Genomic DNA, 23609 nt, shown 5'->3' with positions numbered 1-23609 from the left:
CTTTACTATCTGCACCAAAAACGTTTGCAAAAAAAATAAGACTTCCATGTTTAGCAAAAGAAGTTCCTGTTTGAACAAAAAATTATATTAATGACTGCTCTTGTTGTTGTGTCAGAATATCAGATCAAAGTGCCAGGTTTAGAGAATACAAAAGATATAAATATAACAGTAAATGCAGTTTGCATATAACTAGGCTTCATTTTGTGTGTGTGTGTGTGTGTGTGTGTGTGTGTGTGTGTGTGTGTGTGCCCATCCCAGAGGTACAATATTGTTTTAAACAAGATGACTGGAGAGAACTGAATTTTTCCTATTTTTATGTCTAATTTGGTGTCAACTGACAAAGTATTTGCAGAGAAAATGTCAATGTTAAAGTTTACCACGGACACACACACACACACACACACACACACACACACAACCCAACACCGGGTTAAAACATAGATTCACTTTGTTTACACAAGTGAGTCAAAAAGGGAACGGAAAAACATGCACGAAAATACAACAATGTTACAGCGGAATTACAGATAGTGGGCAATTCACAACATAAACATAACAAAAATCACGGAAGTCCGTGATTCAATAGCGGACATTAGATGATTTCCCAAGCGAGAAAAAACGTTGCGTCAAGTTGTTTGTCTATTCTCTGTACTCTCTGAAACATAATAGAGCAAACAATTCTGAACAGTTGTTCCAGTTGGTTTGCTTTTGTTTTTGTTGTTGTTGTTGTTGTTGTGTGCAATGGAGACACTGCCAGTTCCCATTAAATGATCACAGTGAGTAACCTGATCCGTATGTGTGTGTGAGTGTGTGTGTGTGTCCCTTTTTCGGAAATCGGCTCTGTTTATGTGTGTGTAGGTGTGTGTGGGGGTGTGGAGTGAGTATGTGAGAGAGAGGCAGAGAGAGACAGACAGACAAACAGAGACAGAGATAGAAGACGTGTGTCGGTGAGTGAGTGCGCACATTCAGTCCAGAATAACAAGCATTGGGCAAAACCGCTGCGGGTCACACACACACACACACACACACATACACACACACAGGGGAGAAGAGAGAGAAACACGTACGCACGCACACACACACACACACACACACTACAAACACAACACACACACATACACACACAGAGAAAGAGAGAGTGAGAAACACACACACACACACAATACACACATACACACACACACACACACACCACACCACACCACACCACACCACACCACACTGCACCACACCACACCACAGGGTTAAGGCAAGTCAAAAAATCTTTACTTCCGAAGATAATAGATAAGCAACAATGTGCGGTTGTTGTTTTTTTCATCCAGTCCCCGCCTAATACCTATAGGGTCCAGTCTACACAGTGATAAATACAAGCCATAAGCACGATGCAATTTAACCCCTTCTCTACACACACACACACACACACACACACACACACACACACACACACACACACACACATCCCCTCTATAGACACACTACTATAACAGAATGCATGACACATACAAAAACAGTTATGTGGAAAAGTAAAAACTATCTAGCATGAAACGCCATATTTTCCGGTCCAGTCTCAGCACATAGTAATAAACACAAACCATGAGCATGCACTTTGACCCCCACCCCCACGCACGCACACCCTCTACACACACACACGGGCGCGCGCACACACACACACACACACTGTCTCTCTCTCACACACACACACACACACACACACACTGTCACACACACACACACACACACACACACACTAATGTTACAGAATGCATGCAATTAGACCCCCACCCCACCCTCACGCACTCACACCCCCTACACACACACACACACACACACACACACACACACACACACACACACACACACACACTACTTTCTTCTCTCTCTTTTTTTTTTTTTTTTTTTTTTTAAGCCGTCTGATATCACTAAACAGTGAAAAGACGTCAAACTAAACTAAACATACTACTGTTACAGAGTTCACAAATACAAAGCAAAACTATCAATATGACATGAACTTCATAGGAATGATAGACAGACAGGCAGACTGACATACAGAAAGAGAGAGAGGCAGACAGAGAAAGAGAGAGATGATGTTGTGTCGTGTCATTGCCAATGGACCTGTGGGAATTTCCGATTTCCCCACGAGTGAACCACACACCATGTTGTGCGCACATGCACATGAAAGAAAACTATTTTGAGACGTGCAGAAACAGATTTGTGAAGAAGTGGCGTATTCTTTAACACACACATTTGCATGTCAATGCACAATGTTGGGCCTTTGTATTCAAATACTATATTGATATGCATGATTATAAATCAGTAAGAACGTATTACCCATCATCCCTTCCGTTTTTCTTTCCCGACCCGCCTCGATCTCTATCTCTGATAATATATATATATATATATATATAGAGAGAGAGAGAGAGAGAGAGAGAGAGAGAGAGTTCAATATTCTCATATAGCTCACAACCCCATTTCCAAATGCAAATGAAAATGAAAACACACACACACACACACACACACACACACACACACACACACCAAAAACAACTTCAGTTGGACTGACAACTGTTCAGCCGGATTAAGGGACAACCAACAATATGAACACACAAGGCTGCCGTCCAGTGAAATGTAAAACTTCTCATTGAAAATCTCAGACTTCCTCTGTCAAGCTGATGGAAAGTTACGCAACAGCATCAACCAAAGAACAATCAAACAACAACAAACTGCTTTTCAATTGCTCAGCTGAATATTTCCCGCCCGGCTTTCAAACTACTTGCAGTTTCATGTTTGGCACACCAGAGAAAGAATCGTGGTCGCTTGATTCTCCCTCACAAGAGCACAGAGAGAGAGAGAGTGAGACAAGACAAGACAAATTCTTTATTTCGAAGATGATAGATAAGCACTGGTGTCCCCGCCCTGAAGAGGGTCTGCACTATACTAAATAAAATGAAAGCATGACAGCATGGTGTTAGTAGATATGCATAATAGGGAAGAAAAAAATTAATAATAATAATAAATTAAATAAATTAAATTGAATTTAAAAAAAAAAACAAAAAAACAAACAAACAACACACACACACACACACACACACACACACACACACACACACAACATACAGGTACAAGCATGGTTTTAGTTAAAAATGTATAGCCTGGAAAAAAAATGAACAAAATGAAAGAACAACACACACAATTAACATACACCGCTAGAGAGAGGGAGGGAGAGAGAGAGAGCGTCTCTCTTCTTGAGACGCAGATTGGTTCATTATCGCAACATAAAGAAGTCAGATGGTTTACCAATAACCAATTCCTTCAGTGTCAGAACAGTAAGAACTGGCAGAACTAGGCAATATCACAATGCATGAGTTTAGATGCAAGAATCTCTATAGTGTCCACCAGGAGGATGGAGAGACTGTAAATGACTGTGACAGAGAAGAGCTGCACACTGTGTTGTGAGCTTAATTTTCTTTTTGGCAAATCACTTTTTTTATCCATCCATCCATCCACATTAATTACTAGGCCAGAGGATTAATCAATCAACTTATCAATTTGCTTTAAGTAACCCCTATTTGTATCACTGTTGATATTGCATTTGAAGAAGGTACTTTCTGTGCTCCGAGAAATCAACTGCATGGTTGTGTAACTTTGCAACATTTTTTAATAACCCTAGCGAACACCTCCGGTTTGCATGCGCATGCGTAAAACTTGTAAGCGATGACAATCGTGTAACATGTTATTTTACTGATGCAATCATGTGCTGGTCTGCAGGCATGTATTTGCTATTGATTTTGTTCTGGAGTCTACGTGTGTATGCGCTGCCACCGACACGTACATACAGTACCGCCACCGACAACTGATGGACTCATAGACAGTAGGCCCACACCACACCATACAACACAGTACATAGAAAGTGGCCTTATGTCTTTCACGCCCCGCTGTCATGATCAGTGATCTCGTTTTCGATTCTCCCCCCCGCCCTCCCTCCTCCCTCTCCCCCACTCCCCCACCCCACCTAGCACACTCCGATGCCTCTGGTCAGTTCCTGTCAAAGTTTACGATGTCGATAGATTTACAAGGGACTGTGGTTGGACGGACGTGGTGTTGGTCACCGTTCGAGGGGAGAGGTGCTCCAGCGTTCACTCTTTCTTAGCATTAATTTTATTGTCATCAGTTGGGGTTTTTATTACCTACCATCAGTTATCGTCGGTTTCATTATCATAAGGATGGGGATTTCATTTGTGGGGCCCCGCGTACCGTCAGTCAGAACACTTGAGGCACTGCGAGATCAAACACTAACAACGGTGACTCAGCGAACAGTGCAGGGTCGCATCTACCGTGTGGCCTCATGACGACGGACCTGAGTCTGTCGGCTACCAGCGTTGACTCTGCTGCAGCGACAGAGCGGCTAGACTGAGTGTCAAGGTATGCAGTGCGAGTCAGTGGTTACAAATGAGCGGCATGGTGTTATAACAACAGCACAGAAACAGAGCTGAAAATACCACAGCAAAGCGAAACACTGACACAAACAATAATATGTATACTAAGTATAGGGGGGCGGGGGGGTCGTTGCTGTTTGATTTGGACACAAACAATAATATATATATATATATATATATATATATATATATATATATATATATATATATATATATATAATATATATAAATGAGGGGGGGCGGATTGTTTGGTTGTTGTTGTTGTTGGGTTCGTTTTTTATTTGTTTGTTTGTTTTTAAGTTACTAAATACGAGGCCTTCTAACCGAACACGAACCCATCAATATACAGTTTTCTGCCGCAAACGTGCAGAAAAAGCCTTTGCGGCTCCGCCATCGCAGGGCAGCTCGTTTTGGAAGGCTGGACGACTTTCCTCTCCTTACAGCTAAATAGGACTGCCGTAAACCAGAGTCAGGTCAGAGCCTGTTTCGGGGCCACGATTCACGTGCCGATGGTAGCGATGAGCACGGCCAGGCCCGCAGTGACCGGCACGGGTGACGGCCACAAGAGGCTTCCGGCACAGCACGAAACGCCAGAGGAGGAGCAGCGACAGCAGCAGGCACAACCCCGCCAGCACGTAGATCAGCACGGCCCTCTGGAACTGACTGGCTTCAGACCAGGACGGTGACGTCAGGGTGACGTTGGGTGATGGCGTCACTTGGGGAACGAGGGTTGACGGTCCAGTCTCCGAAGCCGCTGTTGCTTTTGCTGCTGACAGGGTGGCTATGATGGTGTCGTTTCCTGCGACACGGATTTTTTATTTTTATTCTATTTCATCTTTTTTTTTTTCTTCTTTTTTTTTTCTTTTTTTTTTTCCCAAGAGGTGTGGAGTGCAGGGTTGAGGGGGAGAGGAGAAACAGTGTTGAAATGAGCAATGTTTTCTGTTGGTTTGTTGGTGGCAGTTTTGTTGTTGTTGTTTTCTTTTCTTTTGTGTGCCCTGTTTTTTTTTCGTTTTTTTTCTTCTTCTTTTTTTTAATTAGTTTGAATGGCATGGTGACTAAACTGCCACAGCAGACCTAGCTGCGGTGATAACATTACCATACAGTTTTTCTTCTTCTTTGTTTTCTTTTCTTCTTTTTTTCCCATTTCTCTTCTTTTCTTTTTCCTTTTCTTTCAAACACACACACACACACACACACACACACACACACACACACACACACACTGATCTGACTCAGTTGTTTGAATAGTTTGCCTTTGTTTTATAAAGAATGGTTGTACTTATTCTTGGTTTCATTTTTATTACTTCTCTTGCTTCATTTTTTTTTTCTTCTCTTGCTAACGGCATTTACACACACACACACACACACACACACACACACACACACACACACACACACACACACACACACACACACACACACACACACACACACACACACACACACACACACACACACAAGCAGACACACTGTGACACATAAACAACCATAACAAAACATAAAACCAAGAATACCTTGGACACCACTCCGGAAAAGTTCTACTCTCATCTTCCACGGCAGTTGATCAACTTTCCTCTCACAAAGAAATATTACCAGTGATGATGTTATAAACAGATCACCATAGACTTATAAAATCCAGTACTACATTCCGAAAACAATCTTGATTCAAGTCAGTCATGCCGTGCAAAAGTTTCAAGCAAAACAAACACACAACTTTCTTTCGTGTTGTTGACAGCACATCGATCGAGTTGCACAGGTGATGAGTAATTCCGATCTGGAGTTAATTCAGTTCACGTGGGGATACCTATATAGTTTCACATTAGAGAAGTCCCCGACCAGGGTGGTTTGTTTTTCTTTCGCCTGTGTTACAGATGAGGTAGCGAAAAGGACTGTGTTCAACTGAAAGCGGAGGCTTGGACGTTGGAGTGGGGTAGCCGTCAGTGTCCCGTCATCGCCGAGTGACCTGCGGAAATTCCCGATCTGCCCACGAGTGAACCATGCCATGTTGTGAGACGAAAATGAAATGTTGAGTCGAGTCATGATGTTGGAACACAAGTGTAACATGCTTCAAAAAAAAAAACTTTAACTTTTTCTCCCCCGCCCCTATAGCCTCCTCTCTGTCTTCAACTCTCACACACTTTCTCCCTCTCTCTCTCTCAGTATTGAGTTTTCCGGCAGCCCTGGTATGCCATATCATGTGGCCTGCGAGCAGCTATTATCTCTTACCCTCTCACTTTTGAATTATATATATTTCATATGTGCAAGGTTGTTTGCGTATTGAGAGGGAGGGGCGGGGGCGAGGGGTTGTCGCTGTGTGTGTGTGTGTGTGTGCGCGCGCGTGCGCGTGAGTATGTATGTGTGTGTGTATGTGTGTGTTGAGGTGGGAGATAGGATGTTCAGTCTGGCTGTATCAGAAGTCCTACCAGTTCTCCATGAGAGAAAAGTCAGTGTTCGTTCTTTAGTGTATTAATTAACGTCTATATCTCCATATTTTCCTCTCAGTTTGTCTTTCTTGCAAGGCACACTTCCTTCTCTTTCTTGCAATGCACACCACTTTGTTTTTCTTTCAATGCACACCTCCTTGTCTTTCATTCAATGCACACCTCTTTATATTTCTTGCAATGCACACCTCTTAGTCTTTCTTGCAATGCACGCCTCTTGGTCTTTCTTGCAATGTACACCTCTTGGTCTATCTCTCCAAATAAGGACTTGCCCAGCTGATAGTAATACAATCCATTTTTGCATGTGGGTGGGTATGAGAGATGGAAGACAACATTACTGTAGGAAAAATAAAAACAAAACTAAACCAAAAAAAAAAGAGAAAGAAATGAAGTGGGGAATACTTGATTGGTGTGACAGATAGATACCATAATACAGAAGGATATCACGACAGGAAAGGAATGATGAAGAAAGGGGTGGGTACTGGGTGTTACAGATGGAAAAGACGATATTTAAGATAAGAACAACGAAAGGGATGAATCATTAGTGTTTGTGACACATGGAAGATAGGGTGGGGGGAAGGAAGGGAGACAATCTAGAATTATGCTGCTTGCAGAAGAGAAAGGAAGAAAGTGCGAAACAGTCTGACACAGAATAAAAAATAACATACTTGAACACAACACACATGCTCACACGCAAACACACTCTCTCACGCAAACACACACACACTTAAATGCTCACACGCAAGCAAGCACGTTCATACATAGAGACAAACTTACATGCAGACATACAAAAACATACCATGACATTTACATTACACACATAAGCACACACAAAGCCTTCAAGAGCATACAGAACACAAGGCTACTAAAAACATAAAATGAAATATTAATCAAACTCACAAGTCAATGTCTATTCACATCATTTTCATGATCTTTATTCACAATCCTTACCAAGTCTACAATCATAATATTGATTACAATTTTTAATAATATATGACAGCAGTTTGCAAAACATTCACAAGTGACATTGCGGAACAGTAGAAACAGACTGATGTCTATTCTGCATTAGTAAATGCAGTTATATCAGCTTACAAAATAGTCTGAACCAACAATGGACATACATGCACTCATTCCCACAATGACCATCACATGGGTAAATATAAGCTAGGCTGACAGCTTATGCTTAGACAAGTGGCAGTGCATGTGGATGAATTAGACTGCCAAGATTTATTTTCAAAATAAATAAATAAATTGGTAAGTAAACATGCAAACTTTTAGCAATTCCTTACTGTCTATGTGAATGAATTTCAATCCTGAATTTTGAATTACAAGTGAAAAATCCTTGAGCCATTTCTTAGCTATTTGTCTCACAGAATTTTAGTCCAAAACACTGAAAGATAATATGTTAAAAAACAATCTTTTTTTTTTTTTTTTTTTTTTTTAAGCACCCTCAATGGCTCAAACAGTTTTATAACCATTTGTCTTGTAAACTTTCAGTCTCAAACACTGGATGATAACATAAAGATTCTCAAATTGTTTCCCCTTGATCACTGACATGAGAAAAAGAAGAAAACTGTCCCTGACTGATGCATCATCATCTTGGTACCATCTTGTGTCACCAAAGTAAGCCTGGTACCATCTTGTGTCACCAAAGTAAACCTGGCACCATCTTGTGTCACCAAAATAAACCTGGCACCATCTTCTGTCACCAAAATAAACCTGGTACCATCTTGTGTCACCAAAGTAAACTTGGCACCATCTTGTGTCACCAAAATAAACCTGGCACCATCTTGTGTCACCAAAGTAAACCTGGCACCATCTTGTGTCACCAAAGTAAATCATCGACGCTTGTAGAGGCAGGCCTTGAGCTGGATGCGTGGAGCATGTTTCCGAGATGAGTCCTTCACTTTCTTGAAGGTGAACAGCATGAACATCTTGTCCAGAAAAACCTGTTGACAACAATAAAAATGGTTAAAAACCATTTTTAAAAAGAAAATAAATCTTATACATTGGTGATAATTCACTTGTCTAGTCATTGTCATCAGGAAAATGATTAAAACCTTCACATATCTTATACATTCTTTTTCTTTTAGTTACTGTCAACAAAAGAATAATCAAAACCTTCACATATTATCCAGCAGAACCAGACAGCAGGCCGTACTGACAGTCAAATCTGTCTCTGAATGGCTGTTGTTTGCCAACATGTCAATTTTCATCTTGTGTGGTTTATGAATAAATAAACTCAGATGGTTTGAAGCAGACTGTGTAAAAGTTGATTTTCTAAGCAGAGAGTGTTCCTATGCCTTTTTTTGTTTTGTTTTTTTTATTTTGTTTTTTTGTTGTTGTTGTTTTTTGGTGTGTTTTTTTGTTGTTGTTGTTTTGTTTATATGCTACAAAGCCGTCATAGTATTGTTTTTCACAGCAGAAAGATTTCTTAACTCAAATGTGCTGATTTCTGTCCTGTCAAGTGTATTCCTCATCAAACCTCTTTGGCCCTGTCATATTGTATGTATCACACACATGTATTACCACACACACACACACAATCCTAAAGAAAAAATACAAACAAGGATAAAAAGAGAATGGTACCCAGTTGGAAGCAGAATACATGTGATTAGACATGCCAACACAGACTTGTCAGTATTTTGTATCTTGTATTGGAAAACCAGCTAGCATCCAAATCTCAGTCATTGTCACCATCTCAATTAAAAGAGTGAAAAAGAAAAGCAAAAAGTTTGTAAATCATTCCATTTTAGTTTTTTCTCCATTCAAATGTCGAACAGAAAAGAAAGAGAATCGAACACAAACCACATGGCTTCATTCTCAGTCATGAATAAAACCAAGCTATAGTTCAAATTTATCATTGTTCTTGGTCCCTTTTTCTTTCCCTTTTTTTTTCCAGTGGTTATGATTAGTTTCCTCCCAAATGTGATAATACTCACTTTTGATGAGTCAAGGTGGAATTCACATTTTGTTGCTTTCAAGGCTCTCTGTACAATATCACCTATAAGTGTATCACTTCTCTCTTCATACACCGCCCACATGCTCACAAAATATTCAGTGACATTGGAAAACAGACTCACTCAATAACAGTCAAAAGTCTGAATATCCAGTCTGTTTGATCTTCTGCAGCAACCTGTTTGAGTGAAAAGCATGCCATGCATCGGGAGTTCTGTTACTCACTTTCTTCTGAAGCTGAAAGCCCAGAGATTCAACATTCTTCACAAATCTGCCAATGCTGAAGAAACGGCTGACAACCTCCGAGATTTTTAACTGACCCCTGAAAGAAACGCATACAAAACAAATCAGTGTGTGTGTTCACTGTTGGAGTGGGGGGCAGGGGAGGGGGTGGGGGAGAGGAGGGGTTGCAAGCATGGTGACAAAGAAACATTGCCAAACATAATTCACATTCTTCTCAGGCAGTTACAGATATTGCTTCAGACATCTGAAACCTATCACCTTCCAAAACTAAATGGTTTTAGATTCTTCACAGCAGTTTTGCTTTCTCCTCAGTATCCAGTTTCACTCTGAATGAAACACTGGAACAATACACATTAAAATACACATTAAACATAATTATGATTGCCTGATAAGCCATGCATGACATAATTGCAGTTCTCACAAATAGTTTCTCATTACTACTTGAAAGAAAAAAATCTCTAGAAATCTATAAATATAACATGCAGAGAGGACCAATGATTTAAACTATCCCTGGAAGATGGTCTTTTTTTATTACCTCTGTGGTTATTTGAAACATTCTGTTCTATGCAACCAAAGAAAAAGTAAACATCCATGCATCAGCATGCACGTTACAATTGGCTTCCACATGTTCATGATACATAAAAAAAATTATAATATTAATAATGATTCCCTTCTTTTTTCAAAACAAACAAAAAAAAGCAACCACTTCAACCCTATCCACAAACCAAATCCCCATATCCCAACAATACAACAAAAAATGACAAGAACAAAAATGAGAATAAAAGACTATATATCATATAAAAAATACAGACCCCTTCAGGAGTACTCTGTTGGCTTCGCAAAGATAGTCGGAGAGGTTGGTGCCCATCAAAGACAGACAGAACACTGCAACGTTCACACTGCTCTTCTCAAGGGGAACCTGCAGCCAGATACAAAGTCTAGAAGAAGAGAAGAAGAAAAAAAAAGTCAAAAAACAAAAACCAAAAAATATTCTGTTTAACCCCTTGACTGGTGCTGACAAATATGCTTGTCAGTGAAGGACTATCACTTCAGTTAGTTAAGATTGAGCTTACAGTCAGGGATGTCAGTCACTATTATTTATATCTAGAATTCTTCACCTTGGGTGTGGCATTACTTTTGTTTAACAAAATTAATTACATCATTTTAAAACATACAAAATGCAGTAATTACACTTCAGGTCACATATTACCAAAGTTCAGCAGTCAATGGGTTAAAGTGCTTTTGTAAATCAGACATATTTCTTCCTCAAAATTTCACTGCATTTATGCATACATAAAATAGTAAAATGATGATCATCATTTATGATCATCTTAAAACATTTATGCAGTGCACACTTCTTGTACAGTTGAGAGCTCATAGACACCCACTGCTAATACTCACAGAATAAAAACAATTAAATAAATGAGTCAATAATCAATGGGGACTGTTCCATTTCATTGATCCAAGACAGCATCCTCAAATGCACTGAAATAAAAGAAATATTAATGGGCCCATTTGAGAGGCTAAATGTATGAGTGCATGCATTGCATGCATGAGCGTGCATCCATGCAAGTTTGTGTGTGTGTGTGTGCGCGCGCGCTTGTATGTGTGTGCTCAGTCAACAGATGGTGGGAAATCCTCTGGTATGAGATAATTCATATACATATTTTGATGTAAATTCGTTTCACACTACAGAAAGCACGATGAAGATCTACTTTGAAAAGTGCCCATCAGTGCAGGGCAAACCTCAACCCTTGTGAAAGTCTTTCATACCCACCTTAGCAATATCACAGGCAGTGACACAGGGTTTGGTAGAAACCAGGTCAAAAGAGTGCACAACATTCTGGGGCAGACTTTCTGAAAGACGAGCATCCCCACAACCAAAATCTGCCACAACTGTAGTCTCTGGCCTTGAGATATAGAAAAGAGAAGAAAAGCAAACTGGTAAAATACTATCCTTAAAACAGGTCAAATTTAAATCAGAAACTGAAATGACCAGTAATTGGTAGAAAACTGTCAGTTTTTAGCCTTTCCTTAATTTCATAGCATGACTGCATCACTGAGAAATTATAAATAGTTGCCACTTTCAACAAAATCTACTGATGATCTTTCAACTCAAAGCTTTTCTAGCTGACAATATTCATGGTATAAAGTAATGCACACTGCTGACTCTGGTCGCTCTGTGTGTGTGTGTGTGTGTTTCAATGGCCTATGTAATAGGTCATATCAATAACTAGTTTCCTTTACTTGATGGGCATTTATTCTCTCATGAAAATATTCATACTGTCAAAAAATAACATTAAGAGAAAAAATGTGTTCTTAGAAAAACAAGTATGCAAAGTGATGATTTAACTACACAAATTCCTATTTATTCAAAGCCATGTCTATATTTTTGTTAAATAAAAATAAATAATTATAAAATGTGCAAAAAAAAAACTAAAAAAGAAACATTGATAGGAATAATGGCATATATTGATATATGTCAAGGCAGTATTCTATTCGACCAGTACCGGTAATTTTGAAGAAAAAAAAAGGCTCTTGAATGACATACAATGATACAAAGACCTATATAATTTCTCCATGCTTACATCTGGCGGATCTGTTTGATGATGACATCTAGAGGATTGACAGGCCACTGGGTCACCTGATGCTGGAACCCCTGATGGTAGACCTGGAATGCTTCTGGGTCCTCATGGAACAATTTAAAGGCCTCTGCTCCAGTGCTTGTGTACAGCTGTTCATTCAGGAATCGGAATCGGGCTGCATTCAGCTTCTCACGAGCCTTGTCCAAAGCTGATGCTGCTTTGGGTTTGTTGGAAGAACGTTCTTTCTGTGAACTGCTGCTGACTGTTTCTGTGGGTTCACTTCTATCCACAGCTCTGAGTCTGTCATGACTGTCATTGTTTTCAATATCAGATGTTTCTTGAACACTATCATCATCATCAGCATCATCATCATCAGCATCATCATCACTTTCAGGGATGTTCCGTGTTACAGTGTGGCTGCTGAGATTAGTATATTTCTTTGACTCTTTTACTTTCTGAAGTTTTGATTTTCTTTTCTTTTTTCTTTTTGGGGAAGCTTCTGGTGTTTCAGCTGAACTGACAGACCCCTGACTCTTTGGTACTTTCTGTTCTGCAGATGCTGGCCTCTCTGAGGAGGCAGCCATTGACAAGTCTGCCTGAGTTACCAATTTTGTAACAGGTTCAACTGCTGACTGTTTCATGTTCAGGTCTTTGTCATCAGCAGCGGTGCATAAACTAGTGCTTGCCCCGTTTCCTTGTGCACTAGATTTATTGTTGAGCGCCAGATGTTTATATTTATTCTTTTTGCTGGAGTTCTTCTTGCGATTGCGTTTTTGTTTTCTTGTCAGTTCAGGACCAGCTTGTTCTTTCAGTTTCTTCACTGCTGGGGACCCACAGTCTTTTTCTCTGTCATATGTGCATGGCTTTTCTTTCAGTTCTTTTCCATTCTGGCGTTCTTTGCTCCTTTTCCGTTTCCTTGACTGTTTCTCTAACTGGTCGACATTGGGTGATGAACTTACAGTTTTCATTCTTTTGAATTTTGTTCCTTGTGTTTCTGTTTGATTCATAGATTGTTTGACTGCACCTTGTTTTCTCTTTCCAGCATTTTTTGACTGCATCTTTTCATCAGAATGCTTACGTTTCACAAAGGATGATTCATCTTTCTCACGCTTTTTTGTTTTTTTGTTCTGCCTTTCTTTCATACTTTACTGATGAATAAATCTTTAAAAATCAGTACTGATTAAAATGTATTTTGTGAATTATGACATCCAAGTGTTTCCAGCTGTCTGAAACAGACCAATAAGAAGATTAAAACTAAAACTGTAAAAGACCACACTTAAACTTACATATCATATGCAAATATTTCAAAGGATTCAAGACCAGATAGTTAATTTAAATTGTATCCCTCAGAAAAAATATTGCATATTTCACGCTTAAATGACTTATAGTTCTGAAAAAAGATGGGGATAGGGGGTGAACAGGTGGGGGGGGTGTCAGGGATGGTGAAAAAAAAAGAGAACAGCTTCTCACTGTCTGTGAAAAACTTACGAAGACACTTTCTAACTATCTTCCTTCTGATAGTAGTACTACCCTCATTAAATTTTTGTTTTAGTATAATGTGCCGGAGTCTGCACTAGTGGGTCACTGTTAAGTATGTGTAATTAAAATTTGTTTTAGTATAAATTATAATGCATTAGCCTTCAAATTTTAATATGAAGCAGGATTGTTTGAATTTTCATCAGTTTATAGTGTTTATTTATATCAACTTACTCAAACGAGTCATAGGAAGTTTTACATATTGACGTTCACTTCAATCCAAAGTAAAACCTAAAACTTATCTGATACAAAAAATAATAATACCAGTTCTACAAAGTGGCATATCATGAACAGATCAACAAACACTGATAAACTTGATAAAGAGTACGATTTTGGTCAAGGTACAAACTGAGGGAGAGGATAATACATGTAAGTGTGTAGACACACACATAGTGACAAACTACCTGAAAACTATGCAGGACGCAAGATTTCTTGGTCTAGTTCATGTCTGTAATTTTTCATCCCCATGTGACATAAACCTTGAGAGGTGGCCTGGGTGCTTATCTTTTATATGAGATCATGAACCAAGGTCATCTATGTGGCTTTCACTAAGCACATCTTTAGTGCAGACAAGCAGAACCGTCCGAGGCCACCCTGAGAAACTACAGGTCCCCCATTCCCTCACTTACTCCCACAGGCACTCCTTCTTCCCTTCAGCTGTCTGCCTGTGGAACCAGATTCCAGACCATGATTTTAACAGTCATGCACAGACATCAGTCTCCTATAGTGCACCCCCCTATTGTGGACTGTTGCCCTGCACAGGGATTACCACATGATTAGACTCGTCAGAAAAGACAAGACAATTAAAAGAACTTACGGCAACAAGTGACTCTTCCACAGCAAAATCACGTGGGGAAAAACAAACTAAAAAACAATGACAACAAAAATTCATAGTGAAACAGTTAAAAACACACAGGAAAGCAAAAGAATCGGAAAATGGGTGGTGTTACAGTGTGGCAACAAATTCGCCGGGCAAAGCTGCCTGAATTTCCCTCAGTAAATAATGAGCAACGTCATACAGTATGAATATTTTGGTTATGATTTATAACATTAATCAACTAATAAAGTTAGAACGAGAAATGTTTGTCATGTGTGTTGTGTCCGTTGGTGTGCCTGTCACTATGTGTTGGGGTGGGGGAGGTGGGAGGGCGGTGAGTGTGTAGGCGGTTGGTGTTTGTGTACGAGAGAGTGTGTGCCTGAGTGATACACAGTGTGTCTGTGAACACATGCTACCTCTTTTTATTAGGTAATGCAACCTGATCTGAAATGTTACACGAGACAAACTTTGAATCATTTATAAAATAATGAGTTTATGATATCACTTTTCTGACAACGTAACAGCATGCAATCACAGTATGAGCCTGGTCAAAGATCAGATGTATTACGAATAAACTAACTCTGGTAGCATTTTTAGCACACTACAGTAGTGGTACTATGTTAGTAAAAACACTTACTACAGAACCGTAGATCTATTAAAATTTCGTCTGGAAATGAACCTAAACCGATACACAAACCCACGTGCACACCAAACCGGAAGCAGCAAACCAGCGGAAGTACTTGAAACTTGTCCTGGGAGTTACAACCCTTAGTGCCGTGCGTGAATGTGTGTGTGTGTGTGTGTGTGTGTGTGTGTGTACGCGCGTTTGTTTTATGTCGGGGCTCGTGTGCTTCTGTGTGAAGCATGGGGCCTGTGTACATTTGTTTGTGCTTTCAAATCTGTGAAATTGCATATTTGTTGCATACCTGTTGTGCATGTGTTTGTGTGTGCGCGCGCGCGTGTCAGTGTGTTTATTGACATTCTATTCAATATTATTTTTTCCTCAATATTCCATTTTATTTCATTATCTATTTGCTTACATAATTTTATTTAATAATATATTTAGTTGTTTGTTTGTTTGTTTGTTTTATTCTTATTAATTTGATTACATCCTTTTTTTTTCTTCCCTCAAGGCCCGACGAAGCGCATTGAGTTATGCTGCTGGTCAGGCATCTGTTCAGCAGATGTGGTGTAGTTTATATGAATTTGTCCGAACACTGTAATGCCTCCTTGAATAACTGATCGAAATCGGAAACGTTCTCTAACATTGCAATTATTGACCGTGTTCATGTCGGTCATATCTGCATGGTAATGTGTATGTGGTGAGGAAAAGGAGAGAAGGCCCTACTGTTTATATGTATGTATGTCGAAGTATCGGAACTGAAACAGAATTCCATCTGTTTGCATGTTTGTGTAAAAATATGCAAAGTCTGTTCATATATTTCATGAGAGAGTTGGCCTATGCTGTTTCGCAAAATTTCATATGCCTATATGATTATATATTGGTCTGTAAAAGTACTCCAGGGTGTTTTGATTGTGTAACTGAGTATCAGTATTATGGGAATTATTTTGGATCAGCCCTAAAATGACGTCCACTCTACAGTTTGTATTGGGAAATCATAGTATTTGACAGTACCCAAGAGCTGTCATGCAGCAGTTTCCTTTGAGGGACACAGAATTCTCTCCTCTTGATCATTATGTACTTACCTCTGTGCCAGCAAGGATCCCAAACTCTAAGCCATGCTATTATTAAGCCATTGTTTCGTATAGAAATACCCTGGCAGTAATTCAGGTTGTAGAAACTCTCATTATTGTTTTTCTTGTGGTTTCATAAAAAGTCACTTGGCAACTAAAATCTATTCATTCCCAGAGCTTAAAAGACAGGAAAATGGGACCATTAAGTTTAGCATGCATTTTAGTTTTTAGATTATAATGTACTATATAAAATTAAAGTACTATTTTGTTGGCTGCAGAGTGCAGAGTCGTACTCCAAATGCACCAGCAGGTCACAGTTTCAAACCCTGTTCTGAAAGGGAGGGGCCAAGATCACCTGGGTCCATAACTTTATGAGTTTATCGTGATGACAAAAAGTGCAGTTCACATGTATCAGCATCTGATCTGAGTTTTAGTTTTCTTTCTTTTAGTCATCTTCAAGAGTATCTTTCAGTTTTTCCAAAGGGCTGTTAGAGTTCTGTGGAAATAAAGTTTACACTGTGCACAGCTGAAAGTATGTTCTTATATTTAAGAGGCTGCAACATACCCGGCGTATATCATACAAATGGGAGCTTTACACACACACACATACACACTTAAAGGCCTATCTATCTACATAGATGTAGGAACAAATTTTAGTCAGGTCAGGTTCCTTTGCAGTTAATTTTCCTTCCTCGAGCTTTAGTGTAGCGACTCAATGTGTATGATGTATCAAAATCATGTATAATAACACTGGAGTCAAAAACCAAAATAAAGGAGTTACAATGTCTACTTAATGTGTTATGACCACAACTATACATAAAATTTGTGGTTGAAGTAGGTCCCTGAATTTTATATTTATTACCTAACTGGTGATGAGTGAACGTGATTTGAGAGTTATTGTATGTCATAACTGTACTATCGCCTTTTTACATGTCCCTTATATGCAGAAGCTGGCACAGGTTTTACTGTCAATGTGTGTCAATGTCTGTGCTGATTTGAAAATAAATCCATTTTTCTAAATCACCAAAGTTAAAATTTGCTATCTGGGCTAAGTTTGTGCATTCTTGGTCTTGAAGTATTACAGTTTCTGGAGTGGATCTCTTAGCTGAATTAAAGAATCACAACTAAATTAAATTTTGAAACAGTGACTTCTCATTCAATTTCAGAAAGCAGCTGGATGTCACAGCTGGCAATGACATATAGTCTCAGAGTTCAGAGATCAAAACTATGAAGCTGGCAGATCAAATCTTTACATCTGATGTTGTGTGTTCATATTATCAGGAATTCATTCCAGGGTGAAAGAAAAGGTGCTGAGCGAGCTTTAGAAACAGCTTGTAAGAAAAGCCATGGAGTTGATTCATTGGCATCAACCAATCCGTATTTCCCTGACACAATCTGATTCACTTCAGATTAGATTGTCACATACTCATTGTTTGCTATCACTGGATGAAAAGACAAAGAAGTGAAAACAGTGTCTGTGGACACGTGTACTTTTGTGTGTGCACACATACATGTGGGCAATCAGCATGAGTGTGGCTGCAACAATTCATGTAAATGCATGTTTAAAGTATAAAAAAAAAAAAGAATATTTGCACCTCTTCATTTAAATACTCTCATCTTCTTAAATATATTCACTTTCACAATCATGCATACTTTCTCAAATACTCAATAGCAAAAGACTCATCAGTGTGATCAGAATTTATTTGAGGCCTTGTATTTGCCTTAGCATGTATGACAAAGGGAAGAATTATACTTCCAACAAAAAGTTTCCTCCTCTCATTCATCCACCATAATTTACTTTGACAAATTTTCCCATCACACTCATTTAAGAATAAAACTGTACATCCACATCACAGATTATTACACATGCACATACTTTCATACACACTGAGTTAAAAGCACATCGAAATAGGTGTACACTCTCTCTGTCTATCTCGATCTATTTCACACAAACACACACACATAAAGACACATATCCATGCACACATGCAAGCACACACACACATGCACACACGCACGCGCGCGCAGACACACACACACACACACAAACCTTTGCATTCATAACAAACTCCATGTCTCATGATCTGATGTTCAAGATGCCAGATTTTCCATCATGGAATTCGCCTGCCTCAGCTCTGGAAAGAAAAATATAAATAACCAAAAGAAATTACAGCCCAAGTAAAAAAAATAAGAATTGTTTTCATCATCATTTCGAGATCATATTCCCTTCTGTCTTTTTTAAAATAAACCCACAAAGATGAATCCACACTCAATGTGCTTTATACATATGCTTAAATCAAGCATGCACAATAATCCTCACACATAAGCATACGCACACACACACACATGCATACACACATGAACACACGCTCTCTCTCTCTCTCTCTCACACACACACAAACCACCCCTACCATTCATTAGGATCCTGAACTTGCTGGCAGACACAGTGAAAACCACAGGTGTGGCATCTTTGCTATCCGGATTCCTCATCTGCAGTTTGATCTGCACGCTGGGTTCACTCACGTCCTGAAATACAGTCACATTATGCTGATGCATCTGTCTCAGACATATTGAAGACAACAGAATGTCAACAGTGATTTATGATCGATTTTCAAACTACTCACCTGAACTTTATGGTCTGCTTTGGACAAAAGCTATTTTCTCGTTTCTTTGTTGTGTGTAAATGTCAGAGTTGCAAAAGTCTGCAACTGAAAACTCTCAGGACATTCTGTCTCAAAAAAAAAAAAAGTGCATCTTTCTGTCTTTTTTATTTCAGTGCACAGCTCCTTCACTAACTGTTATAACTACGATTTTTAACTCACTGGCTGAAAAGATACACTGAAAATATACAATTCTCCCCTATGGTAATATGAATAGGAAATTATTCAAAATCATTCCTACCAAATTCTCTCTCTCATATAAAGGCAAAATAAGCTCACCTTCAGTTCACTGGAACTCAGAATATAATCCACTCTCCACTGCACAGAGTCCAACTTGGAAACTATTGAGAAAAGAAAATGCTTTAAATTACCAATGATTTTGACAATACATAAAGTCAGCTGTATACAAAGAACAAACAGGACATTACTCCACATAATTTGGGGCTTCGTTTTTTATTATGATGAAGGAGGAGGAGGATGCTTTGGAGGTCCATTTAGGTTTGGGACTACGTGACAAGGCTGTACTCTACGCTTCCTGTCATAATGATATCCCGGCATCAACCAGGCCCGAGAGATACAGACACTTGCTGTGTTGGTCAGGAAATTTGAGCAACACACCCAAAGATGCATCCGTGAAGTGAATGATACTTGACTGTGTGGTCCCAGTCTTCCCATTTAAGCCCATAGCACGCTTAACTCTGGGTAGGAGCAAGCCGAAAAACCAACTTCTGCTGGAATTCAAACCCACGTCCTCCCAGCCGTCAGTCCACAACGCAAACTACTTCACCACGGCGGCTGGTAGAACTTAGGAATTGTTTATAATTCATTTTGTGAATCTGTACATCAGTGTGTGTGTGTTTACAATGGAATAAAATGCTCTGAAATGCTACATAATGCAACACAATACATATAATACAAGCTGTTAGTGTTACCTCACCTCTTAAACTCTGGTTTCCAAACTCTGCTTGAAGCTTGTGATAAGCATCTGAATATGACTTGCATAAAGATGTGGCATGTTCTGGAATAAGTAAGAAAAAATTCATAAGTACGTGGAAATTATTTGGGACACTTCAAAAATAAAATATTGTACATGCTTTTCTTCTGATTCATATTTATTAACAACAACAAAAAAACTTAAACTGCTACTGCAGATGAACATTACTAAATTCTTGAAAAATGTTTCTCAAAGAAGAAACTTCGAACAAAGTAATCTGAAGATGGGTGCTGTCTGTTATGTTAAACCGAAAAGGTAATAAAGTTAATGAATGGAAGTAAAACAGGTTTAGCAATCAGTGTTGTGAATGTGCATTGTAGCGATAGTAGTATTCCTGTCAGTCTGCAACCATCAATAACGGCTGACTGTGCAACATCATTTAACCATTGTGTGAAGGCCTTTTCTGTGTGGATGCATAGGTATGCACATAAAAATCAGGTTATGTAATGCCCTTGTAAAGCATGTGTGTGTTCATGGATGTATGCATGTGCATATGTGCCAGTGCAATGTGTGTTGCATTTTAGGCAGAAAAAAAGAAAGTGGGAGGAAAAGTGCACACACACCCACACCCACACCCACACGCACCCAACCACCCACACACAAAAAACGAGAGAAAGAAACAAAGCCGAGAAAAAAAAAAGTAATGGAGGAAAACTGAAAAATATACCTTTAGGTAACCCCAGCTGCTGCAATTCACTGGACAAGGTCTCATCCTCACAGTCATACTTGGCTGCACTGGAAAGAATGAAGGTCAAAGCCGCTATACTGGCTTTCACATCCCCCACTTCTGTAAACACAAAAGAAAAACACATTGACCTATGTATTGTGCAAGATTCAATAAAGTTCATCAGCCATAATGCTGATTTTGAACTGCAACACTGTGAGCACATTATAAGCTTTAAACTTGTTAATACTCTATTGTCTTTGCTTGTTGTATGTGTACCTCTGAACAATTAAAGATTATTGAAAACAAATACTATGTTGTACTTCATTGCAAAACAAAACTGTATAGTTTCTGCTTCATTTCAAAAAAGAAATATTAGTTCTGGTCTTCCCTCCATCATTCTAAAATTAGCTTTCACTGAAAGCCCACACTCCAATTCTAAATTGTTTGCCATGAAATACTAGATGCAGGAGAACTGTAAAACAAAAAAGAAAGAAAGAAAATGAGATAACAAGACAAGAAAAGCAACAATTAAAAAAAAAAAAAAATGAGAGAGAGAAAAAGAAAGAAATTGAAGAAAAAAACTGAGGGGGGCCAGGGGCGTGGGGAGGCTAAGAGGGAGGGTGGGGGGGGGGGGGGGGGAAGACAACAAAAACAGAGGATAATTCTGTAGTGCTTTTAGATTTAAGCCTGCTGCTGTACTTCTCAAGGAGAAATTCATAAACTTTCCACAGTTTGTCTAAACGTCAATCAGCGAATGACTGTTGAAAGGTAAATATATCATTCAAAACATTTCTATCATCTGTCTTTACTATCTTTTATATCATATTTAACGGTACCATACTCACCAAACTTGGCATCTGAAGTCAGTTTGTAGACTTTGTCGTACTGTGGAAACAAAAATAGATGATACATAATAATGAACAAAACAAGAAACCTTTTTCTCATACCCTCACATTATATTTTATGATTCAAACTGGTCAAATGAGCAAAGATGTGGTGAACCAAACCTACACTCTGAATATATATATATATATATATACATATTAAAGATAGATGGATAAGTTCAATGTTCACAATGAAAAATTAAAACATTTGTAATTGTGTTTCAATTATACCATCTAAAGAATAGAATAAATCTTAATATGAATTAAGGGACAATAAATATCAGATGAAGAAATATATTTAGAGAATCTCTACCTTAAAGTTCAAGAAGACAGAAAAAGACACTAACGTAACAAACAAACAGTAAGCGAAAACTGAAAAGACATTGTTTTGTACTTACATCAATCTGATCTCCAAGCATGCTTTTTAGCACTTGAATACACAACATCTTCATCTTGACTGAAGTCTGCACAATACCAATAATTTATGTTATTATCAATATTATCATCATCGTCATCATCATCACCAGCATCATCACGAACTCCTTTCATAAAAAAATAGAATTTGGTCTATGATGAATGATAAATTATTTTGAATTTATTTATCTACTCTCACCCTATGATTTAGCAGATATAAAATGCCCCACTTACTATATGTATGTGGCCTGTCCACTGACTGACTTTTTATAGAACACTGATGTCATAAATTAAGCTTCATTTACTTCTCTAAATCATTTTTCATTTAATACAAACTGATTTTTTCTTTTATCTTTCTCTGACACTACAGTAGTATAGATTATTAGACTCAGCACAATTTATATTTTTCTAATGTCATTTTCTTGCATTGTTGATGTTAACCATGGTACAAAAATACAATAAATGCAAGCAATTGAAGGAAAGGCAATAAACAAAAGTAATCAAACACAGTTTGAAAAATAAAATCTGTGCATGCTGAATATAATGGTTACTCTGAATTCTCATCAAACAAAAACACAGTTTTGCTTACCAGCTTGGATAAAATGCTTATCTCAGCCAACACCCAATCAGGGCAGTCAAGATCACCACAGAATCGAAACCTCTGAAAGTACACACACACACACACACACACACACACAGTGACACACATGATACAAGTGCAAATGTAGAAACACAAGCGTGCTTGTACACACGCAAAGAAACTTCAATTATATATACATAATGCAAAGATTAAATTTCAAATTGACAATGTCAGAAGAAATAATTTGTTGGCTGAAAAAACATTACTATGGGGTTGCTTCAAATGGATAAAAAGATCAAAACCAAGAGATCAACCAATAAAATGCTTTAAAATCACCTGGTACTTGGTAGACTGCTGTCACTGTTTCATTTTTTATGTGTGATTGGTATTTTTTGATATTTTTGTAGAAACTGAAAAAGTGTTTAATCTGCAGCTAAACCGCTATCAATGGCCAAAGCCAACATCTCAGAAAATGTGTGTCTGTTTTGTATCCAAATGCACTGAGAAGGAAAACGCTGAATACAATCATTAACGAGTAATGGCATACCATTCTGGCTTTTTAAGATCGATGTTCCCCCCCGTAGCAGACAACCTGCAACCGGATGTCATGTGAAGAAACAAATACACCCACTTCCTGTGTGGTTCCACGGCTTATAAATAGAATGAAGCCGTGGTGTGGTTCACCAAGAATCAGGGGAAGTCACT

The 23609-nt window shown here is 38.6% G+C and overlaps 3 protein-coding genes across 4 annotated transcripts; all 3 read right to left on the bottom strand.

The window, feature by feature from the left end:
- Positions 1–4687: 4687 nt before the first annotated feature.
- LOC143299092 (uncharacterized) lies at positions 4688–6367 on the bottom strand. The gene is made up of 2 exons (XM_076612219.1): positions 5945–6367; positions 4688–5229 (listed from the first exon to the last, which is right to left on the bottom strand). The coding sequence occupies exons 1-2, from the start codon at positions 5976–5978 to the stop codon at positions 4874–4876; spliced, it is 390 nt and encodes a 129-aa protein (XP_076468334.1). The 5' UTR covers positions 5979–6367; the 3' UTR covers positions 4688–4873.
- Positions 6368–7795: 1428 nt separating this feature from the next.
- Positions 7796–15740, bottom strand: LOC143298783 (uncharacterized). 2 transcript variants are annotated; one of them, XM_076611738.1, is made up of 6 exons: positions 15648–15740; positions 12661–13883; positions 11850–11982; positions 10885–10991; positions 10055–10151; positions 7796–8820 (listed from the first exon to the last, which is right to left on the bottom strand). In XM_076611738.1, exons 2-6 carry the CDS (start codon positions 13797–13799, stop codon positions 8710–8712), a joined length of 1587 nt encoding a protein of 528 aa, XP_076467853.1. In that variant the 5' UTR covers positions 13800–13883; positions 15648–15740; the 3' UTR covers positions 7796–8709. The 2 variants fall into 2 exon arrangements, with proteins under 2 accessions (XP_076467853.1, XP_076467856.1); XM_076611741.1 differs by lacking the exon at positions 15648–15740 and adding an exon at positions 14823–14954.
- Positions 15741–18394: 2654 nt separating this feature from the next.
- On the bottom strand, positions 18395–23568 carry LOC143298832 (COMM domain-containing protein 4-like). Its single transcript, XM_076611828.1, has 9 exons — positions 23452–23568; positions 22914–22985; positions 22309–22374; positions 21872–21911; positions 21027–21146; positions 20303–20383; positions 19645–19706; positions 19117–19231; positions 18395–18840 (listed from the first exon to the last, which is right to left on the bottom strand). The coding sequence occupies exons 1-9, from the start codon at positions 23452–23454 to the stop codon at positions 18797–18799; spliced, it is 603 nt and encodes a 200-aa protein (XP_076467943.1). The 5' UTR covers positions 23455–23568; the 3' UTR covers positions 18395–18796.
- Between the last annotated feature and the right edge of the window lie 41 nt (positions 23569–23609).

Source organism: Babylonia areolata, chromosome 24 (genome assembly GCF_041734735.1).
Source record: "Babylonia areolata isolate BAREFJ2019XMU chromosome 24, ASM4173473v1, whole genome shotgun sequence".
Classification (NCBI taxonomy): Eukaryota; Metazoa; Mollusca; class Gastropoda; order Neogastropoda; family Buccinidae; genus Babylonia; species Babylonia areolata.
The sequence above is the reverse complement of the archived record's forward strand: the minus strand, read 5'-3'. Positions and strand labels throughout refer to the sequence as shown.

Coding starts and splice junctions, on each gene's coding strand:
- LOC143298783 (XM_076611738.1), bottom strand. CDS start 13,799: ATGAAAGAAAGGCAGAACAAAAAAACAAAAAAGCGTGAGAAAGATGAA. Junction 11,983..12,660: donor ATCAAACAGATCCGCCAGAT/GTAAGCATGGAG, acceptor CTATATCTCAAG/GCCAGAGACTACAGTTGTGG. Junction 8,821..10,054: donor GCTTTCAGCTTCAGAAGAAA/GTGAGTAACAGA, acceptor TGTTGTCAACAG/GTTTTTCTGGACAAGATGTT.
- LOC143299092 (XM_076612219.1), bottom strand. CDS start 5,978: ATGAGAGTAGAACTTTTCCGGAGTGGTGTCCAAG. Junction 5,230..5,944: donor TTTCCGGAGTGGTGTCCAAG/GTATTCTTGGTT, acceptor TCCGTGTCGCAG/GAAACGACACCATCATAGCC.
- LOC143298832 (XM_076611828.1), bottom strand. Junction 22,375..22,913: donor TAAGCATTTTATCCAAGCTG/GTAAGCAAAACT, acceptor GGTATTGTGCAG/ACTTCAGTCAAGATGAAGAT. Junction 19,707..20,302: donor TGGAAACCAGAGTTTAAGAG/GTGAGGTAACAC, acceptor TTTTCTCAATAG/TTTCCAAGTTGGACTCTGTG.